The 15645-nt window shown below is 40.6% G+C and overlaps 1 protein-coding gene across 1 annotated transcript; it reads left to right on the top strand.

The window, feature by feature from the left end:
• Nucleotides 1-1248: 1248 nt before the first annotated feature.
• Nucleotides 1249-14118, top strand: LOC134646348 (doublecortin domain-containing protein 2). The gene is made up of 10 exons (XM_063500217.1): nucleotides 1249-1532; nucleotides 1890-1938; nucleotides 2146-2222; nucleotides 2360-2491; nucleotides 2794-2949; nucleotides 3074-3120; nucleotides 6709-6843; nucleotides 8388-8488; nucleotides 9074-9202; nucleotides 14081-14118. Exons 1-10 carry the CDS (start codon nucleotides 1249-1251, stop codon nucleotides 14090-14092), a joined length of 1122 nt encoding a protein of 373 aa, XP_063356287.1. The 3' UTR covers nucleotides 14093-14118.
• The last annotated feature ends 1527 nt before the right edge of the window (nucleotides 14119-15645 follow it).

Raw genomic sequence — 15645 nt, 5'->3', positions numbered from 1 at the left:
AACACCAGTCCCTTAAGAAATGAATAATTAATGCTGAGATGAATTATGTATTTAATTGACCAGGAGTTGTCTGGCATAAACCAATTAAGTGCCATTGTTGCAGCAATCTCTGGTTACCTTTGTAGTAAACAGTTTGGACAGCTCTGTCTAAAAGTGAAGGGGCTGCAGTCACTCTGCTACAGTTGTAATATACAATAGGAGTCTGTCAAAAATTTGAATGGGATACATGTTTTCTTCAAAAAAGAATACACTTCTTTGGCTTTCTATTATATTTATTATCACCGTTATACACTTAGAATAGATTTTGGAGGAGGGCATAAATGGTAAACCATATGGCATGGATCATGAGGAAAGATGTATAGTAGCCTTGTGTTAAACTTCAGTTGGCTTTGTCAGACAGAATATGTGTAGATTTCATTATTTTCAACATTTACATATGTTATGAGTGTATATAAATAAACACTGAGAGAAGTTTGAAGTCAAACAGTAAATGTGTTTTTATAATAGCGGATTAAACCTGGGAAAAAACTGCATTCCAAAAGGATGTACAGTGCTTAAAAAAGTTATTATGCATGCCAAAGTATCCTTGGGCAAGATTCTGAACCCGCAGTTACTCCCATTTACAATATACCATAAATGTAAGAAAAAAAGGGGAAAATAGGAATGTGTTGAAAACACGTTTAAAGCTAAAAAGTATTGAATTCACCATAACATTTCTGTCTGTTCAGGAATGGAAGTAAATAACAGCAATTTGGGATCTAAAAAAATGAAGATAATAACAATAATAAAAAATAAACGATATATGCTTTGTTACAGCTTACTTTACATTGGGTAAATTTATTAAGCAATGAAATTCACCGCTGTGTTCTGTCAATTAGTTTCTCGTTAAATACCATGAGATTGAATCAGCCAGCTGATAATGAAAATTAAAAATGAGTTTGTTTTTTTTTAAATACAGACCTATGAGCGGTTTAGCTAAATATGTAAAACCCATTTGGGTCACCCCACTGGTTGCCTTGGTAGCACCAGAGGTTTGGAATCGAACACTAAATTAACCTTAGCTACACAAGAGAAGACACGACAGAGACGGTGGATACGTATCTTAATACTACACCTCTCATGTGGAAGAACTGAGAAGCTGTCTCCAGTTACGTCTCCGGAGGCTCAACAGAGCTGACACATTAACTTCTGACACCAAGGGCCACCGCTGTTTGCTGTTTTAAACCGTTCCCATTAGCAAACACAAGTATGCCCAGCACATCAGGGAGAAGTGACTTGCCACCGACAAAAATAATCGTCGTCTACAGGAACGGAGATGCCTATTTTCCCGGCAGGAAAGTAGTTGTGAATCCGCGGCACGTGCCATACTTTGACAACTTTTTGACATCTCTGACCAAAGGGATTGAAGCACCGTTTGGCGCTGTGAGGAGGATCTACACCGCTACACAAGGCCACCAAGTTCACCATCTGGATGACCTTCAGCACGGGAGTGTGTATGTCGCGGCCGGAAATGAGGCGTTCAAGAAACTGAAGTCAGTGTCATGTTTTAGGGGTGTCTGGTCTGAGTTTACTTGTATATACTGGAATCTACAGGTTTTTTATTTAGCTTCATTTGTTGGATGGGGATTTGACTAGGCTGGTACTTAATATTCATTAAAACGCTCCGAATATGTCAGCTTATCTCAAATAAAGTCTAATCTGTCTTTAAATGTAATCTTTTGGACCCAGTATTTTAGTCTAGTCAGCAGAGCACTGATCTTGAGCATACTTTTACATATATAACTATTTGATTTCAATTAGTTTTATCAGATCTAAAGATGCCTTACACCCACATCCTTGCATAAGTTTCCTTGTACCTAAAGCTAATTTGATTTTTTACTTCCTTCCAGTTATTGTGAAATAGCAGCCAAGAAGCCACAGAATAAGAAAAAAGAACAGGTAGTAGCACTGTTTTGTGTGTGTGGTCAGTTATAGTGAAACTTTTTTCATGTGTCCTTGTTTTAAGTTTAACCATTCTGCCTGAATGCTGATGCCGTCCTTAAAACCTAAGTTGCTCATGAAGGTCCTGTCGAGACACATAACATTAGATTTTGAGTGACGTGCTGAAACCCCCCCCACTCACTTCCTCCTTTATGAAATTTTCAGATCCAACCTGTTGTTCACAGCAGGATAGTAGTTTCTGCCCGCTGGAAGAGAACTGCTGATGAGTCTTGCACAATAAAGTGAGTATTGATTTTAAACTGCATACATATTTTTCCACGGTGTTAAAAGAATAATGCTCTCTGCCGTGCTGTGCAATGCAAGAAACAATTCCATTTATTTATTCATGGATCTTTGTGTGTCGTGTTTTGTTTCATAGTGTCTTCACCAACGGAGAAGTGCTGGTTCCTCCGGCTCGAATACGGATCCCAAAGTATACCCTTAGAAGCTGGGAAAACGTTTTAGCTATGGTGACAGAGAAAGTGCGTCTTCGCACAGGTGCTGTTTTCAGGTAATGTCAGGACATTTAGTCATACATCATTTTTAAACTAGTTAACTGGAGTATCAGTGAAGGTTGTTTTCCTCTTGCCTTCTAATTTAGAAGGTAATGTGATTAGTGGACACTTTACAGTCAATTTAAATGCAGAAAAATGATACTTGGGAAGGAGAGTAGAGGGACTTTTGCAATTAATTAGAGATCGAGACCATGTGTGGTTGTGATGTATTCAATAGAATTTATTCAGGCAAAGATGTAGCTGAAACTATCACTAAACATTACTGCAGTGTGCTGTTTTTCTTTATTTGAGCTTTCAGGCTTTGCACATTAAACGGACACCCTGTCTCCGGTCCCACTGAACTGGAGAACAACCACTACTATGTTGCAGTCGGTGCAGAAAAGTTTAAGGCTCTCCCATATTACCAGTGTGTCCCCAGGAGGGATTTGCTTAGGGAAAATAACATGACTGAAGGGTACGAGATGTGATCTTTCATGGCTTTTTCTATATGTCCAGAATAAACACTGGATTTGATTTGATTTCGATAAAGAAAGCAAAAATGTGTTTGTCAGTATTGTTTTTCCTTTTCTTCCCTGCAGCCAAGGCATCCTGCCCAGTACCAAAATCAAAAGATGTGCAAAGAATGTGGTGAGTGTTGATGCACTTTGTCATCTGGTCCTTCACGTTCTCCTAACGTGCTAAATTGGTACCCTTTTTCCCCTGAACTCCCTCCGGGTCATTGTTGTAGCACTTTGTTAGACTCACAGTTGAAAAGCGTATCTTTGCACACACAGCATTTCAATTAACATTTCCCACGTGTGAGACTTGTTGTGGGGGCGCAATTCGTTATGAAACACCACTATCATCAATCACTGTCTGCAGGAGGCATTGAGTTACCGTTGCTTTCCAGTTTGATGGGTAATTCCCACAGAGACAGGCTGGCCCACTTGATCAAGTGCAGTGAGCCTCATAGACAGATCATGTGCACAAGGGGGACTTCGTTCACAGAAAACTAAAAGAAAAAAAAAATCTCTTATTCAAACAAGAGCTGGGACTATTTGTATTGTGATTAAGTTGACAGTGAAATGCTGCGAACCCATACGGGGATTGCGCTGCTGTGGGCCCGAGATGAACACCAAATCACGTGATGAAGATGAGAACATGCCCACTCAGCAGGTCTAGGTAGAGATGGGCCCCATTGTGACAAATGTGCCTGACATGTGATTTTTATAACCATGAAAGATGACAGTGCTCTGGCAGATGCCAATTTTTGTTAGATATAGAAAAATGGCCCTTGCTTTATCTCCAGCTTTATCTGCATTGGATTGCCTTTGAATTTAGAAATAATTTGAATATTTATTAGTTATATATAAAAAAATCTCTTCTCCAAAGATCTCTTCATTATATTAACAGCTATGCAGCCATAAAGCAGTATATGAAAATTACATTGTTACGCAACTTTGCTTATCTGATACATTAGCTAATAAGACACAACAACCACAGCTTTTGCCATTTCACTTAGTACCATGAGGTGGAGACAGAGACATAGCTATGCCTGTGTTTTGCATCCTTCGTTTCAGTGTAGTGTTAGTCATTCACTAGACATTAGGCTGCCGCATTTTACTTTCCTCGCCTCTGTGTCTCATCCCTCATGAATTTGTAAACATGATCTGACCAGTTAATAAGGGCCTTTCAGAGGGGGAGAGATGCAAGTGACAAAAAATTACCCAATCTGTCTTGATCTGTCAGCTGTTTAGCTTACTGATTACACATACATTTATAGGGTCGTGTCCATCATTAATTTCAGTTTGACCTCACAAAACAACAGCAGTCTGATTTGAAACGCCTGTAAAAAAAAGACCCTTTAAACATGCCCACTGAGGTTGTGTAAAATGTAACCTTGCTCTGCACGGGAGCCGTGTCTGTCCTGTCCGCACCGGCGGCGGACCCGTTTCTGCACTGCTGAACGGGACATCTGGTGTGGAGCAACCACCGACTAAACTGACAGCTCTGCAGAGTGTAATAATGAAACTCTCCAGTACACCGTGTTCCCATTGGAAGCAAGCATGCTGTATATGCTGAGTTAAGTGTTTTACAGACATGATGAGGTAGAAACTTTTGAGGTAGACATAGCATAAAGAGAAGATTAATAGGGGAGAGAGGAATACAAAGAGACAAAGCGAAAAAGAGAACAACAGTGTGCATCGTGCAGTACACTTAGTTATTATGGCAATCGTTATTATGGCAGTTAAGCAGTGCTTTATATGTGCTTCACATAAAGAGCCCCGTGTAAAAAAAAAAAAAAAGCCCAGAAAGGCTGACTAAACCTTTAATATCTGTGCTTTCTGACATCATTGATGATTTGCTGCTTCTCCTCATTTCCTCTGTTTCGAATGTATGAGCTCATTGGTTAGGGGAAATAGCAATGCCCCGAGGAAGACTTTACCCCGTCGCTGCTGCCAGTGTGTCTACTCACTGAGGACTCGGCCCTGGGAGTGGCTCAGACTGATATCACAGTCAGTATGGCTGGAGGCTGGTCAGTCCAATTGTTTAGGACCCCCTTTTTTCCCCTGGCTATCATATCACCGTGTCCTCTTGTTGACTCCAGTTTTTGGCCACACGAGAGAGCCACAGATTACTTGCTGTCCAGCCCTCCTGAGCCCCCTTCACACTAACTCTAGCACTCTCTTTGTCTTTCTCTCTCTCTCTCTCTGTCTCTGGAGCCTGATGATACACACAGTTGTCTGCTCCCGCAGGACCTGGTACTGTAGATATGTAATGCAGACCGAGAGGCTATACTGTATGACCTCAGCTTTTCCACTGCCGTGTTTCTACTTCTGCTGCTGCTTGTTTTTGCAATCTTCCGGCTCCTTCAGCACCCCTCGTCCTCTGCTTTCTCCTCCCCTGTGCCCTGCTTGCCACTCTCCCTGAGCGAGACAGCTTTGGATTGAGCTCGGTTTATTTAAATACCATCTATTTACATCTCACCACAAGCAAGAAAACAAGCTGCTCAATTTTTGATGGGCCAGATAGAGTTTGATTTAAAACTTTATCGCAAAGTTGTTTCACATCACTCGCAGATGAACCGAGGTTACAGGAGCTGAATTAGCAGCTTACCACCGCGACGGTGCCACTGCTCCTTTGTCTTTGATCTCATGCGGCCGCGGACACCGCCGCGCTAGAACATGAACTCTGTTTCAACTCTCCTCCTCTGAATATAGCAGGCAAACTTCACTCTTCTTTTGTTCTTTTACTTTTTTTTCTCCCTCAGCCCACTAACGGCTGTATAAATTCAAAAGAATATCAACAGACTTTGCCTCTGCATTAAAGTAAGCAAACAAGTGCAGAAACAACGCCGCTATTCCCCGGACTCCATGTTAGTGAGCTTGCAAACACCACTGCCAGAAGTGTATTCTGGTGGAAGCCCGAGATCACTACACTATCCCCCGAGCCAGCCCAGGGATCCTGCAGTAAAGAGCACTGTAGCTGAAAAGACACATTAAGTCAGCTCTCTCTCTCGATCTCTATGTCTGTGTCTCTCATTCTCTGTAAGGGAGACATACCTCACCTTGCTACCTACGGAGGGGATGAGGAGCCTGCGAGGAGAAAATTGCCTTTTGTGGAAGCATTAATTCAGATGTGTACCCTGCTGTCTGAACATCACTGAACTCTCCCCACTGCTCTCTCTCTTCTCTTCCTCTCTCACTCCTTTGCTCTCCCACCATGCAACTGAGTCCCAAACCTTTTTTTTTTCCTCCCCTCCCCATCAATAACCTTCTGCTGTCTGCTGCTGAAGAATAAGTTATTCCCTACGACTCCCTCCCTTTCCCTTTAAGCTTGTTTGGATTTTCATTGTTTGATCTGGCTTGATAAATAAGACAAATGCAGTTAGAAATTCATGGCTGCCCTATTTCATCAATAAATGATTAGTTTGCCACGCTCCCTAGTGATTGATAGGTTGTGCACGGGATGTATTGGAACCAGATGAATTCAATACAGTAGGAGTCAGCGGGGAGTTACAAAACATATCAGCTCATGAAAAATTGAGGTCAATGGAAAATGTAAAAAAGCTGCTGAAAAGAGAGGAGAAACAAGCTTTCCTGTCTTGTTTTCTTGTTTTACTTCTTCCTCTTTACAAAACGAGCAATAAGTCAATGATGAATCACTGACCGAATGTGAGGACATATACCTTAATCTGGGCCTCTCTGCTCTCCTCTCTTTTGTACCTCCATGTGGTTTGCTCAGACAAGCTCTGGAGAAGACCTTGAGCACACAGCCAGGGGCCAGACAAAGAAACTCACAGCCAAGGCAGAGAGAACCAAACAACGAGGGCAGGTGTCCAAGAACCCAGTTCTCTTCCCCCCAGTGGGTAAGCAGAGCACTATAGAAATATTGTCTTTACTGTCTCGCTCTCTAGCCCCTCTGTCCGCAGAGTTTTCTTTCTTTTTTGTTGTTGTTGTTGTTCTTCAACACTTTCTTCTTCGCTATGATGACAGAAAGAAACCTGTTGGATTTTGAAGACCATCTATGCGCTTTGGGTAAAGCATGTTTGTGTTTGCAACTGTACATTTGTAAGTCTTCTGTGTGTGTAAGTAAAGAGATGTAAGTCCTAGTCTGTGCTGATAATGCAGAAAATCTGCCATTTGGCAGGTGAAGGAGATTTCTTTGGAATCTCAGCCTGTTCTTTTTAAGTCCAAACAGAACAGAGCTGTGCGCCGTTTCAAAGGAACACTGCTCTTTTCTGTGAATATTAATAAAGAAAAAGACTTCAAACACTATCAAGGGGGCTTAAATCATAGATGAATTCAATCAGGCCATTTTGTTGAATACGTATCCTGAAAGCCTGGTTAACTATCTAGGGGGAGACAAAAATGCTCTTATTTTCTCTTGATGTGGGAATAAAGATGGTAATGAGTTATTAATCTTAAGCAACACTGACAAAAGTAAAGACAGATATTCTTTGTGTGCTTTAAATGTGATACTCAGTATATCAATAATAATAACACTGTCTGTATCTAGTTATGCAGTAATTGTTGTGCCATCTGTGCGCAGTAGTACGGGTGCTTCACTTGAAAAACACATACTGGTATGGTAGCATTCGCAGGCTAATTGCTACAGTTTGAATCCTGCCATGATTTCATATGTTGTGACTGAGATACTCAGTTCTCAGGACACATTTCTGCTTATACTGTATCTGTAACCACATTAGCAAAGTCCCTAAAGTTAAAAAGCAAAGTTTTATGTCTTCTTTATAATTAAATCAGCTCTTAAAACCCTTCATACAGACAATAGTTCTGTGCACTGTTCACAAGATTAATCTGGAATGAGGTCAGAGATTAAGACCTTTTATAGATTTCTAGACAAAAAAGTAATTCTAGGCTTTTTTGTGGTTGTGTAAATGTCTCTTTTCGCTTAACACATGAAGCAGATGCATTTTTTGTTTACATTGTCCTTTAGTGTTTTCGATGATAAATCTTGCATGTGTGGTTATTTATTATTTAAATTAAATTACTTAGGGCAATTGAAGTAGATTTAAGTTCAAGAGCATGTTTCATTATTCACATTCCACGCCGTATCAGATCTAGCAGCCACAGACGAAAAGGAATTTGTTTACAAGGGTGACGTTGCTGTATGAGCCACTTCCCCACATGCATCAAGAGCAGCCTGTCACTGTCAGGATGTAACCCTGGACCAAAAGTTCACGCCGGCTGGCCATATTTGTGGCAGGGCAGCTGTGGCTTTCTGTGGCCCTTAAGTCTGGGGGACCACTATAAATAAATAAATGGCTTGACAGCAACATTGATCTCTTGTGAAGTTGAACAGAAGTAGAGAGGAGAGAGAAAGCGAGTGTGTAGAAGAATGAGACGGCGACTGCCAGCAGATGAGGTAATTGTGATTAATCACTTTTCTCAGAGGGCAGCGTGTTCAATGCACAAAACAAAAGGAGTGAGATGGCAGGAGCAGCAGAGGTGCAGGAAGACCGCCAGTTGAAGGTGGATCTGCCAATTGATCAGGTAAAACATAATCCCATACTGTAGCGCTACAGTCTGATGAGGTCCTTAAAGCGCGCAGTTATTTAACAGCTTGGCCTGATGTCAGACAGGAAATAAGAAGTGATTTGAGTGTGAAAACACAGCACTTCCAGAGAAAAACATAACCCACGTAAACATGGAGAAACATGTAAAGCTCCTTGGCTCCATGCGGATTTTATTACGCTTTATATGTCAGTTATTATAATTTTTACAGCTCGTCGTTGGAGACACACTAAAGTATACAAGTTGATCATCACAACAAGCTGTTTGCATTTGATGTAAAATGAAAGGGTTAGATGAAAGACGTGCCTGCAGCTTTAGTAACCTCTCTCCCCCCCATCGGTGTTCTTCCTATTAAGCTTTACCTTTCTGTATGTTTCCCAACATCAAACGGAATTGCGAATATACTTCTAGTACAGTATAATACCATTTTCTGCTCAGAATAAGGGCTCATGAATGCTCAGCAGAACAAGCTACATAAATATATAAATATTGTAAAATCAATACAGCACTACAGTACAGTGTAAGCCAAAGGGGATCTTGTGTGTTTTTTTCCCCTCCCTGCAGGTTGAGGCCAAGATAGTTGAAGAGGAGTATGAAGATGGGAATTGTTCTGCGAGTTCCTGCAAGGCCTCCCTCCGTGATTCAGATGACTTGAGTATGCAAAGGTCTTCCACCACAGATTCCGGGAAAAATGTAAGTACCCTTATTATTAGTTTAATGCAGTTAGTATTTCACATTCAGTTCATTTTTACTTTATTATTATGTCCAATTTTCTCATTTCCTTTTGGATTAGGTCACATAAAAAATGGTCTAACCAGCAATTATGGTAATCATCATTTCCATAATTGTAATAGGGTCACATAGACCTGTTTTCAGCAACTATACTTTCACTTAATGCGCGTGTAACATTTTTTTCTGTCTCCATGGTTATTTTGGTGTATTTGCTATTTACTAACACAATCTTTCTAAGGGGCAGAGGGGGACATTAAAAGGTACAGAACACATTACTAGTACTACAAAGGATTTAAATTACCTGTGTCTCAGTTACAACTTTTTGTAGGACGCGTTTAGAGCCAAGCTGTCGCCCCAGATACTGCAAATCATGGAGTTTTCATAGTTGAAAAAGAGGCCCATAATAATATGCAGTTGTATTTGATGTCTGTCCTTTACTCTGGTTATTGTGCGCATTAGCATTGATGAAGTGGGGAGTGAGCTGTGTATACAGATGTTGTTGCACGGATCTGTGGTCCCCCCGAAATTACGCTCATTTAAATAAACTTATTTTGCTCTAATAATCCTCGAGGGACAGCGATATGAAGCCGTGTAACTGTGATAAATGCACACAATAGTTGGGTGATATTACTATTCCATGCAATTTCATTCGGCTTTGAAATGAGAAGATATTGAGTCTTATTTAAGCAATCAATAACCTAGAACATTTCGTTTTAATGAAAACTATAATTTTAAGCAGTGGCAATTACACCGTAGGGGAATGTTTTGGTGTGGTGATGATTTTGCTGCCGTATGCACTTTTGCAATAAAGATATTCTTCGTGGGATAATTATTGACTTCTGGGGGTCGGTTATGACCCTGGCTAAAGACCTCATCAATAGCTTAATTCATTACTTATCACTTTTAGTCATACATGAATTTTGCTGATTCAGATTTACTATGGATTGGGTGGAGTGACCATTAGATAATGGAAAATAATAATAATGGTAATCCCTGTATGGACTCAGCTATGTTTGCAATAATCATCTTGCCAAGTAGCTTTTGATCTGTCAGTGAATGGAGAGTGGCATAAGATGGAATTTTAGTTGAAAGAACAAATCCTAAGCAAAAATAACTCTAGTTTGCAGTAAAAGTGTGTCAGCACTTTTAATCAGACCGGCTGCCTTACCAAACTTTGATTTGTTTATGTTCATTAATGTTTTATCAGCACTGTACTTACATTATAGTTAAATGCCTTTGTCAAGTCAGAAATAATAGCTCTGCAGGTAAGACTTACCTTACCTAACGTCTAATCATCCTTCATGCATACTCATACTTGTTTTTTCCCACTGAGGCCAAACAAGCTGTCGCTGTCTCGTTGTCAGCAACCTCATCATTTAGAGGGCTGTGAATAATAATGAGGGATAACTGCACTGCTATGACTCATACTTTCAGCTGAGTCCAGACAGATTTCCTCCCACTCCGGTGCTCATATATGCTCGTGAAATGCCCCGTGTACTCTGTATACGTGCATGTATATGGTAGATATTGATGACCAAATTCAATTACATGATTACATTTTCAGTTGAAGCTTTAAATGATTTATTGCAGTGCATTTAAATAGTGAATACATTTGCAGACAGTACAGCGGTGAGGCGGTGGTGTGCATGTGGTATTGACCTGTGTGGTCCAGGCCAAGGAAAGAATAACGAGATTCAGCGTCTCTGCCAAGTGGAGATGTCCGCTGAGAGTGAACACAGGCTATCTTGGTGTTAGGAAGCAAAGGATGGCGGGCTGGAGCTTGATGCACATTTATCAAAGCTGCTCTTACACTCACTCCACTGACTTTTGTTGGGCTCTCTGCAGGTTGGCTTTTCCTTTAGAATGCACTCTGTTAAGGATCTGATTGATTTCATGACGGCCTACTCTGTCTGTATTGTAGATGTCATACACTTTGAGGAAATGTGGACAAGGGTAGATTTGTACTCACCGGTGTAATATTGTGTTCACAGTTATCATTTGTTTTGATTTAACAGTATCGGCTGATTTATCAGCCAGTCGGCTAAGCATTTTTTCTTAATTAATATTGCTGGAAATGCCAATGAAACTAGGTATGCTTGATCAATTGCCTTCCTCTCCTTAAGAATTTTGTGATAAAAAATCAAATCAATATTGACCACACCATTGATCCATTCCTCTTCTTTCTCCAGTGCAAGTCCGTTGCATTTGTCTTTCATCTGTTTTCCTGCTGCTCTTCCATGAAGCTTAGGTTAGCCATTTCATAGACCTTAGTCTCCACATGCAAGGTCAACTATAATCAACTCTAGACAATGTCACCGCCTTGCTTTTCCAGAGAGCTAAGCGGAGGAAGACGACTCCTCTGGGCTTTTAAGGACCTGCAGTATTATACCATTCAATTACTGTTCATTAGACAGTGTACAGCCATTAATCAGACTGAGATGTTCTGCTAGTCCTCAGCGGGGACAATGAACTGGGGAAATTTATTCTGGCTTCCTGTCTAGGCCACTGTTTAGTGGTAGGGAGAGAGATGACACATGGGAGCGCGCTGAAGCTTTCAGTGCTCCACTCTCCCTGGTATCTGTTTTCAAGTGAACTTCTTCACTTCACGCAGCCCCGTCGCTGAATTTCAAAAACATGGGCTTTGTTAGAGATTTACTGCATATGTGGGAGAGTATTACAAATCTGATATATCACCGAAAGGGGAGAAAGCTGACAGATTAACTGATTAGAGCTTCATATGCATTGAATATGACTAGATGATGATATGAGAAGCTGATTTATGTTTTCCAGGAGGCTAAAGAGAGGGAGGCGTCTTCCAAGCTCGGCAGAATACGGTCGCAGATGTCCCGGTTTTTCAAGGGTATGTTCATCAAAGCGTAAAGCCTGGTAGGAGATCAGTGGCAGCCCCCATGTTCCTCTCCACAGCACCTAATGCACCCATAAAGAGACCGCTAATACACTCGGCATTACCAGTTCCTCCCTGACATTGCATGTCGCTGGAACCGCAACCACCTCTCAACATCTGGGAGAGCTTTATAGCGTGCTTTATGGAGAGCATGTGGTTGAGTTTTTTTTCTTTTTGACTCCCTAATCTAAGATGACTTATTCTAGTATTAAAGGCACCTGCACATCAAGGTGTGCCATGCTCAGGGCTGGCATTGTTCACCACTCTTTATATTTCCCATGTTGTTTGCAATCTTGAACCATTCAGACAGAATAAGAGTCATACATACTTATGTTACCATTAGGAAAAAAAAAATTAATTAATTGCCGTTTTAAGTGGCTTTATATGAGCTGGCCTTTATATAATTATTAAAAAAGAACATATCTGAAAGAATTATGAAAAAAATGTACCATGAACTTTTTTTTTTCCTTTTTATGGAGGTGAGAGTAACCTAGCTGAACCTCAACCAAAACAATGACATTCTCCTTTCTTGGGGAATGTGCCTTGCAGTTGGTTCAAGCAATTTCGTTATAATTGCCTACAGAACATTGGCTTTGATTTTTAGGACCATTCACTGGTTTCACAATATCGTCTTCTGTCCCTGGAGGAAATTCCAAAGGTGGCTAAATAAAGCAGGATGCGAATCCCTGCAGGTGGTTATCTCTGTCTGCCCTTCAGTTTGAGGTTCGCTCTGTCGGTGTCCAGGAAATCACTGCATCCAGCGCTAACAGCGGGCCTCCTACCTCCCTCATCTGCCATCCATATACACTTACATATGCACAGAGTTATCTAACAGACAGGAGGTTAGATTAAATGTTTCTCTTATACAGCTGCACATGATTTTTGTGTACATACATGTATTCTCTTTCAATTATCTTCATATTGATAGTAGCAGAGGATGCAAGGCAGCCCCGTGCACTCCAGTGAGTGATTTCCCTGCAGAATATCAGTGGGCACTACAGGGGGCATTCGAAATAAATCACAGCACGTTATTGCTTGCCGACTTGAGACCCACATCCACATTTTTCTGTTCCTATCACATTGCGTTGTTGTTGCTGTTTATGAATGGTTCTGCATCATTCATACCTCATATTCTCCAGCTGTCACAGTGGATCTGCAGATGACACAGATGCACAGCATAACTGGAGACTCAGCGGAGGGAAGAGGGATGTGATAGGAAATGCAAGTTATCTCTAACAGAATCATACCTGCCTGCCACCTGCTTTGCATCAAAATGTCAATATGTGAACGAGTTTTTATCCTAGAAGGTTTTTTTGGCACAGTTTTCTAAGAGCAAATCTACCATCAAAGCATTTGGCCTGCTTTTTTCACATTTTTTTTTACATCTCAGGAGTATTGCGTCTTGATGTCCACATATAATAGGAAGAGATACTGGCTTCAGTTTGGTGGAGATTCTCCTTCAAAAGTTATTGGCACCATGTACAATGGCTTTATAATTTATGAGAACTGTTAGGCCCTCTGACAGAAGTTGTAAAGCATCTTGACTGATTGGGTAGATATAAGATGTGTGCAGTCATGGCATATTGTTGCCTGTATGTGCGCGCGGCATGCACAGTTCCACGGCTTGCTCTGTCACAGATAAATTACTCCACACAGTCAAATTAAGTTGTTGTAAATCACCTCGTGGACCCGAGACTAGTCCTGAGTGACGACCTTTACGCCTATTTGACTTTAACTCTTATTTATGTTAATCACATCTGTATTATGCCCACAGTAAAACTGTGTCATATTTGAAAAGGTCATTGTTTTCTGGAAAAGAATAGAACCGTGGCACACACACACACAAGCTTTGTTTATTAGCACGTGAAGTAAGACTTCAAAATCTTGAATGGTTACCAGTTTTTGTGTTTTTCTTTTTCAAACTCTTTTTACAGGAAGAAAATTGAAACTTCAACATTAGTTGTTTAGATCTGCATGAGATTCACTCCAGAGGTATGCTCTATACAAACACTATAAATGATTTCATCGATTGAACTTTTAGCTCAAATGCACAAAACATATTGTTATGTAGTCGAGCTGCATATAGAGCACAGCAGTGTTCATTAATCATACAGCATGTACAAATTATAACAATTTGTGCACGTTACGATTACCTGGTGGGAAATGATTATGAAATCCCTCTACAAAGAGTCTGATTATAGCTTTGGCAGTAAATAATCTCATGTTCAATGGCTGTTAATTCCGTTTACTACAGAATATATAGCATATTCTTCATTTGCTTTTTATTATCTTTCAGTTTTTATTAAATCAAATATCAGACTGTCTCCACTTCCAATGACAAAAAGCAGCCTTTCTTCAAAGTTGGAAGAAAACATATGCTTTTCTTCTTATTCAGCATATACATGTCGTGAGTGGCCTTCAAGAAGCTGCGCTTCTCAATAGCAGTATGTTTTTTTTTCTCTATAATTTACCATGGTGAAGAATAAGAAGGACCAAAGGCTGTGTGTTAGAAATCAGCCATTGTGATGTGAAAGAGGCATCTGTGTGTGATCTTCGCAACACTTGAGACGACAGGCTCTGTGAAGTGCACCACTGCCCAGTTACACATGAGCTTTGATTGCTAGTTTGTTCTGTGCGTAGCCCCACAGCTTTGAACTGTGTCTCAAGATGAAAGCCAACCTTGTCCACAGTATGTCCACTGCAGACCGCTGCTGTTGCTTATTTGCTTCAGACATGATCAAGGGCTTTGGGACTATTCTTTTTTTTACAGTTCTTTACCATACTGCATTATGTATAATTTACCATACAGTGGATCCTGTGACAGCACCCTGTCTCCACTCCATTTTAATTTAAAGCCTCTTCTCTCTTTTCGTATCTTGCCTTGAGTGTGGTCAGTGTATGATACCACTCAGGTATGTCTTTGTTGTGTCCAGTTAACAGACTTTGATATTTGTGGCATTTGAGCATGACCACAAAAAAAGAAAAACTCGGTGCATTTTCTCTCTCTCTCTCTCTTGTCCTCTCTTTGCAACCCTCTCTCTGTTTCTCAGAATCATAGAATACAGTGTCACACTGCTAAGGACCAGACGTCCTCATTCTCTTCTGTCTCAAGAAGCCAGCTGCTCATGTATAAGATGAAACAGTGTTATAAACCAAATAAAAATGTCTTTTCTCCTGACAGCCCTGGCGTGAATATATGGCCTCTTATTCCAGTGAATATATTGCATAATTATGTATGGTTATGAATATTACATGGAGCCTCACACTGGGTGCATGGTAAGACGCCTAATTGCAGAGTTTAATTATTAAGAAGCAAAGGTCCTGAGCGGGCTTTGCGAGAAGCACTTTTGATAAATTATTTTTTGCAGTTTTCTGATGAATTATTTTGGGGGCTTGTGTCTAATCAGCGGGCATAGTGGACGGCGTAACTGCTCTTGAGAGGGACTTATCTTCCCATGGAGAGGAATTACTATGCTGATTAAATCCACTGAAATCAACT

The sequence above is a fragment of the Pelmatolapia mariae genome, linkage group LG16_19, assembly GCF_036321145.2.
Source record: "Pelmatolapia mariae isolate MD_Pm_ZW linkage group LG16_19, Pm_UMD_F_2, whole genome shotgun sequence".
Taxonomy (NCBI): Eukaryota; Metazoa; Chordata; class Actinopteri; order Cichliformes; family Cichlidae; genus Pelmatolapia; species Pelmatolapia mariae.
Note: the sequence above shows the minus strand (reverse complement) of the source record. Positions and strands in the feature narration are given on the sequence as shown.

Excerpts from the sequence above, each read along its gene's own strand:
- LOC134646348 (XM_063500217.1), top strand. The coding sequence starts at position 1,249 with ATGCCCAGCACATCAGGGAGAAGTGACTTGCCACCGACAAAAATAATC. Across the intron at positions 2,223-2,359 it reads GATGAGTCTTGCACAATAAA|TGTCTTCACCAACGGAGAAG; the intron begins GTGAGTATTGAT and ends TTTGTTTCATAG. Across the intron at positions 2,950-3,073 it reads GAAAATAACATGACTGAAGG|CCAAGGCATCCTGCCCAGTA; the intron begins GTACGAGATGTG and ends TCTTCCCTGCAG.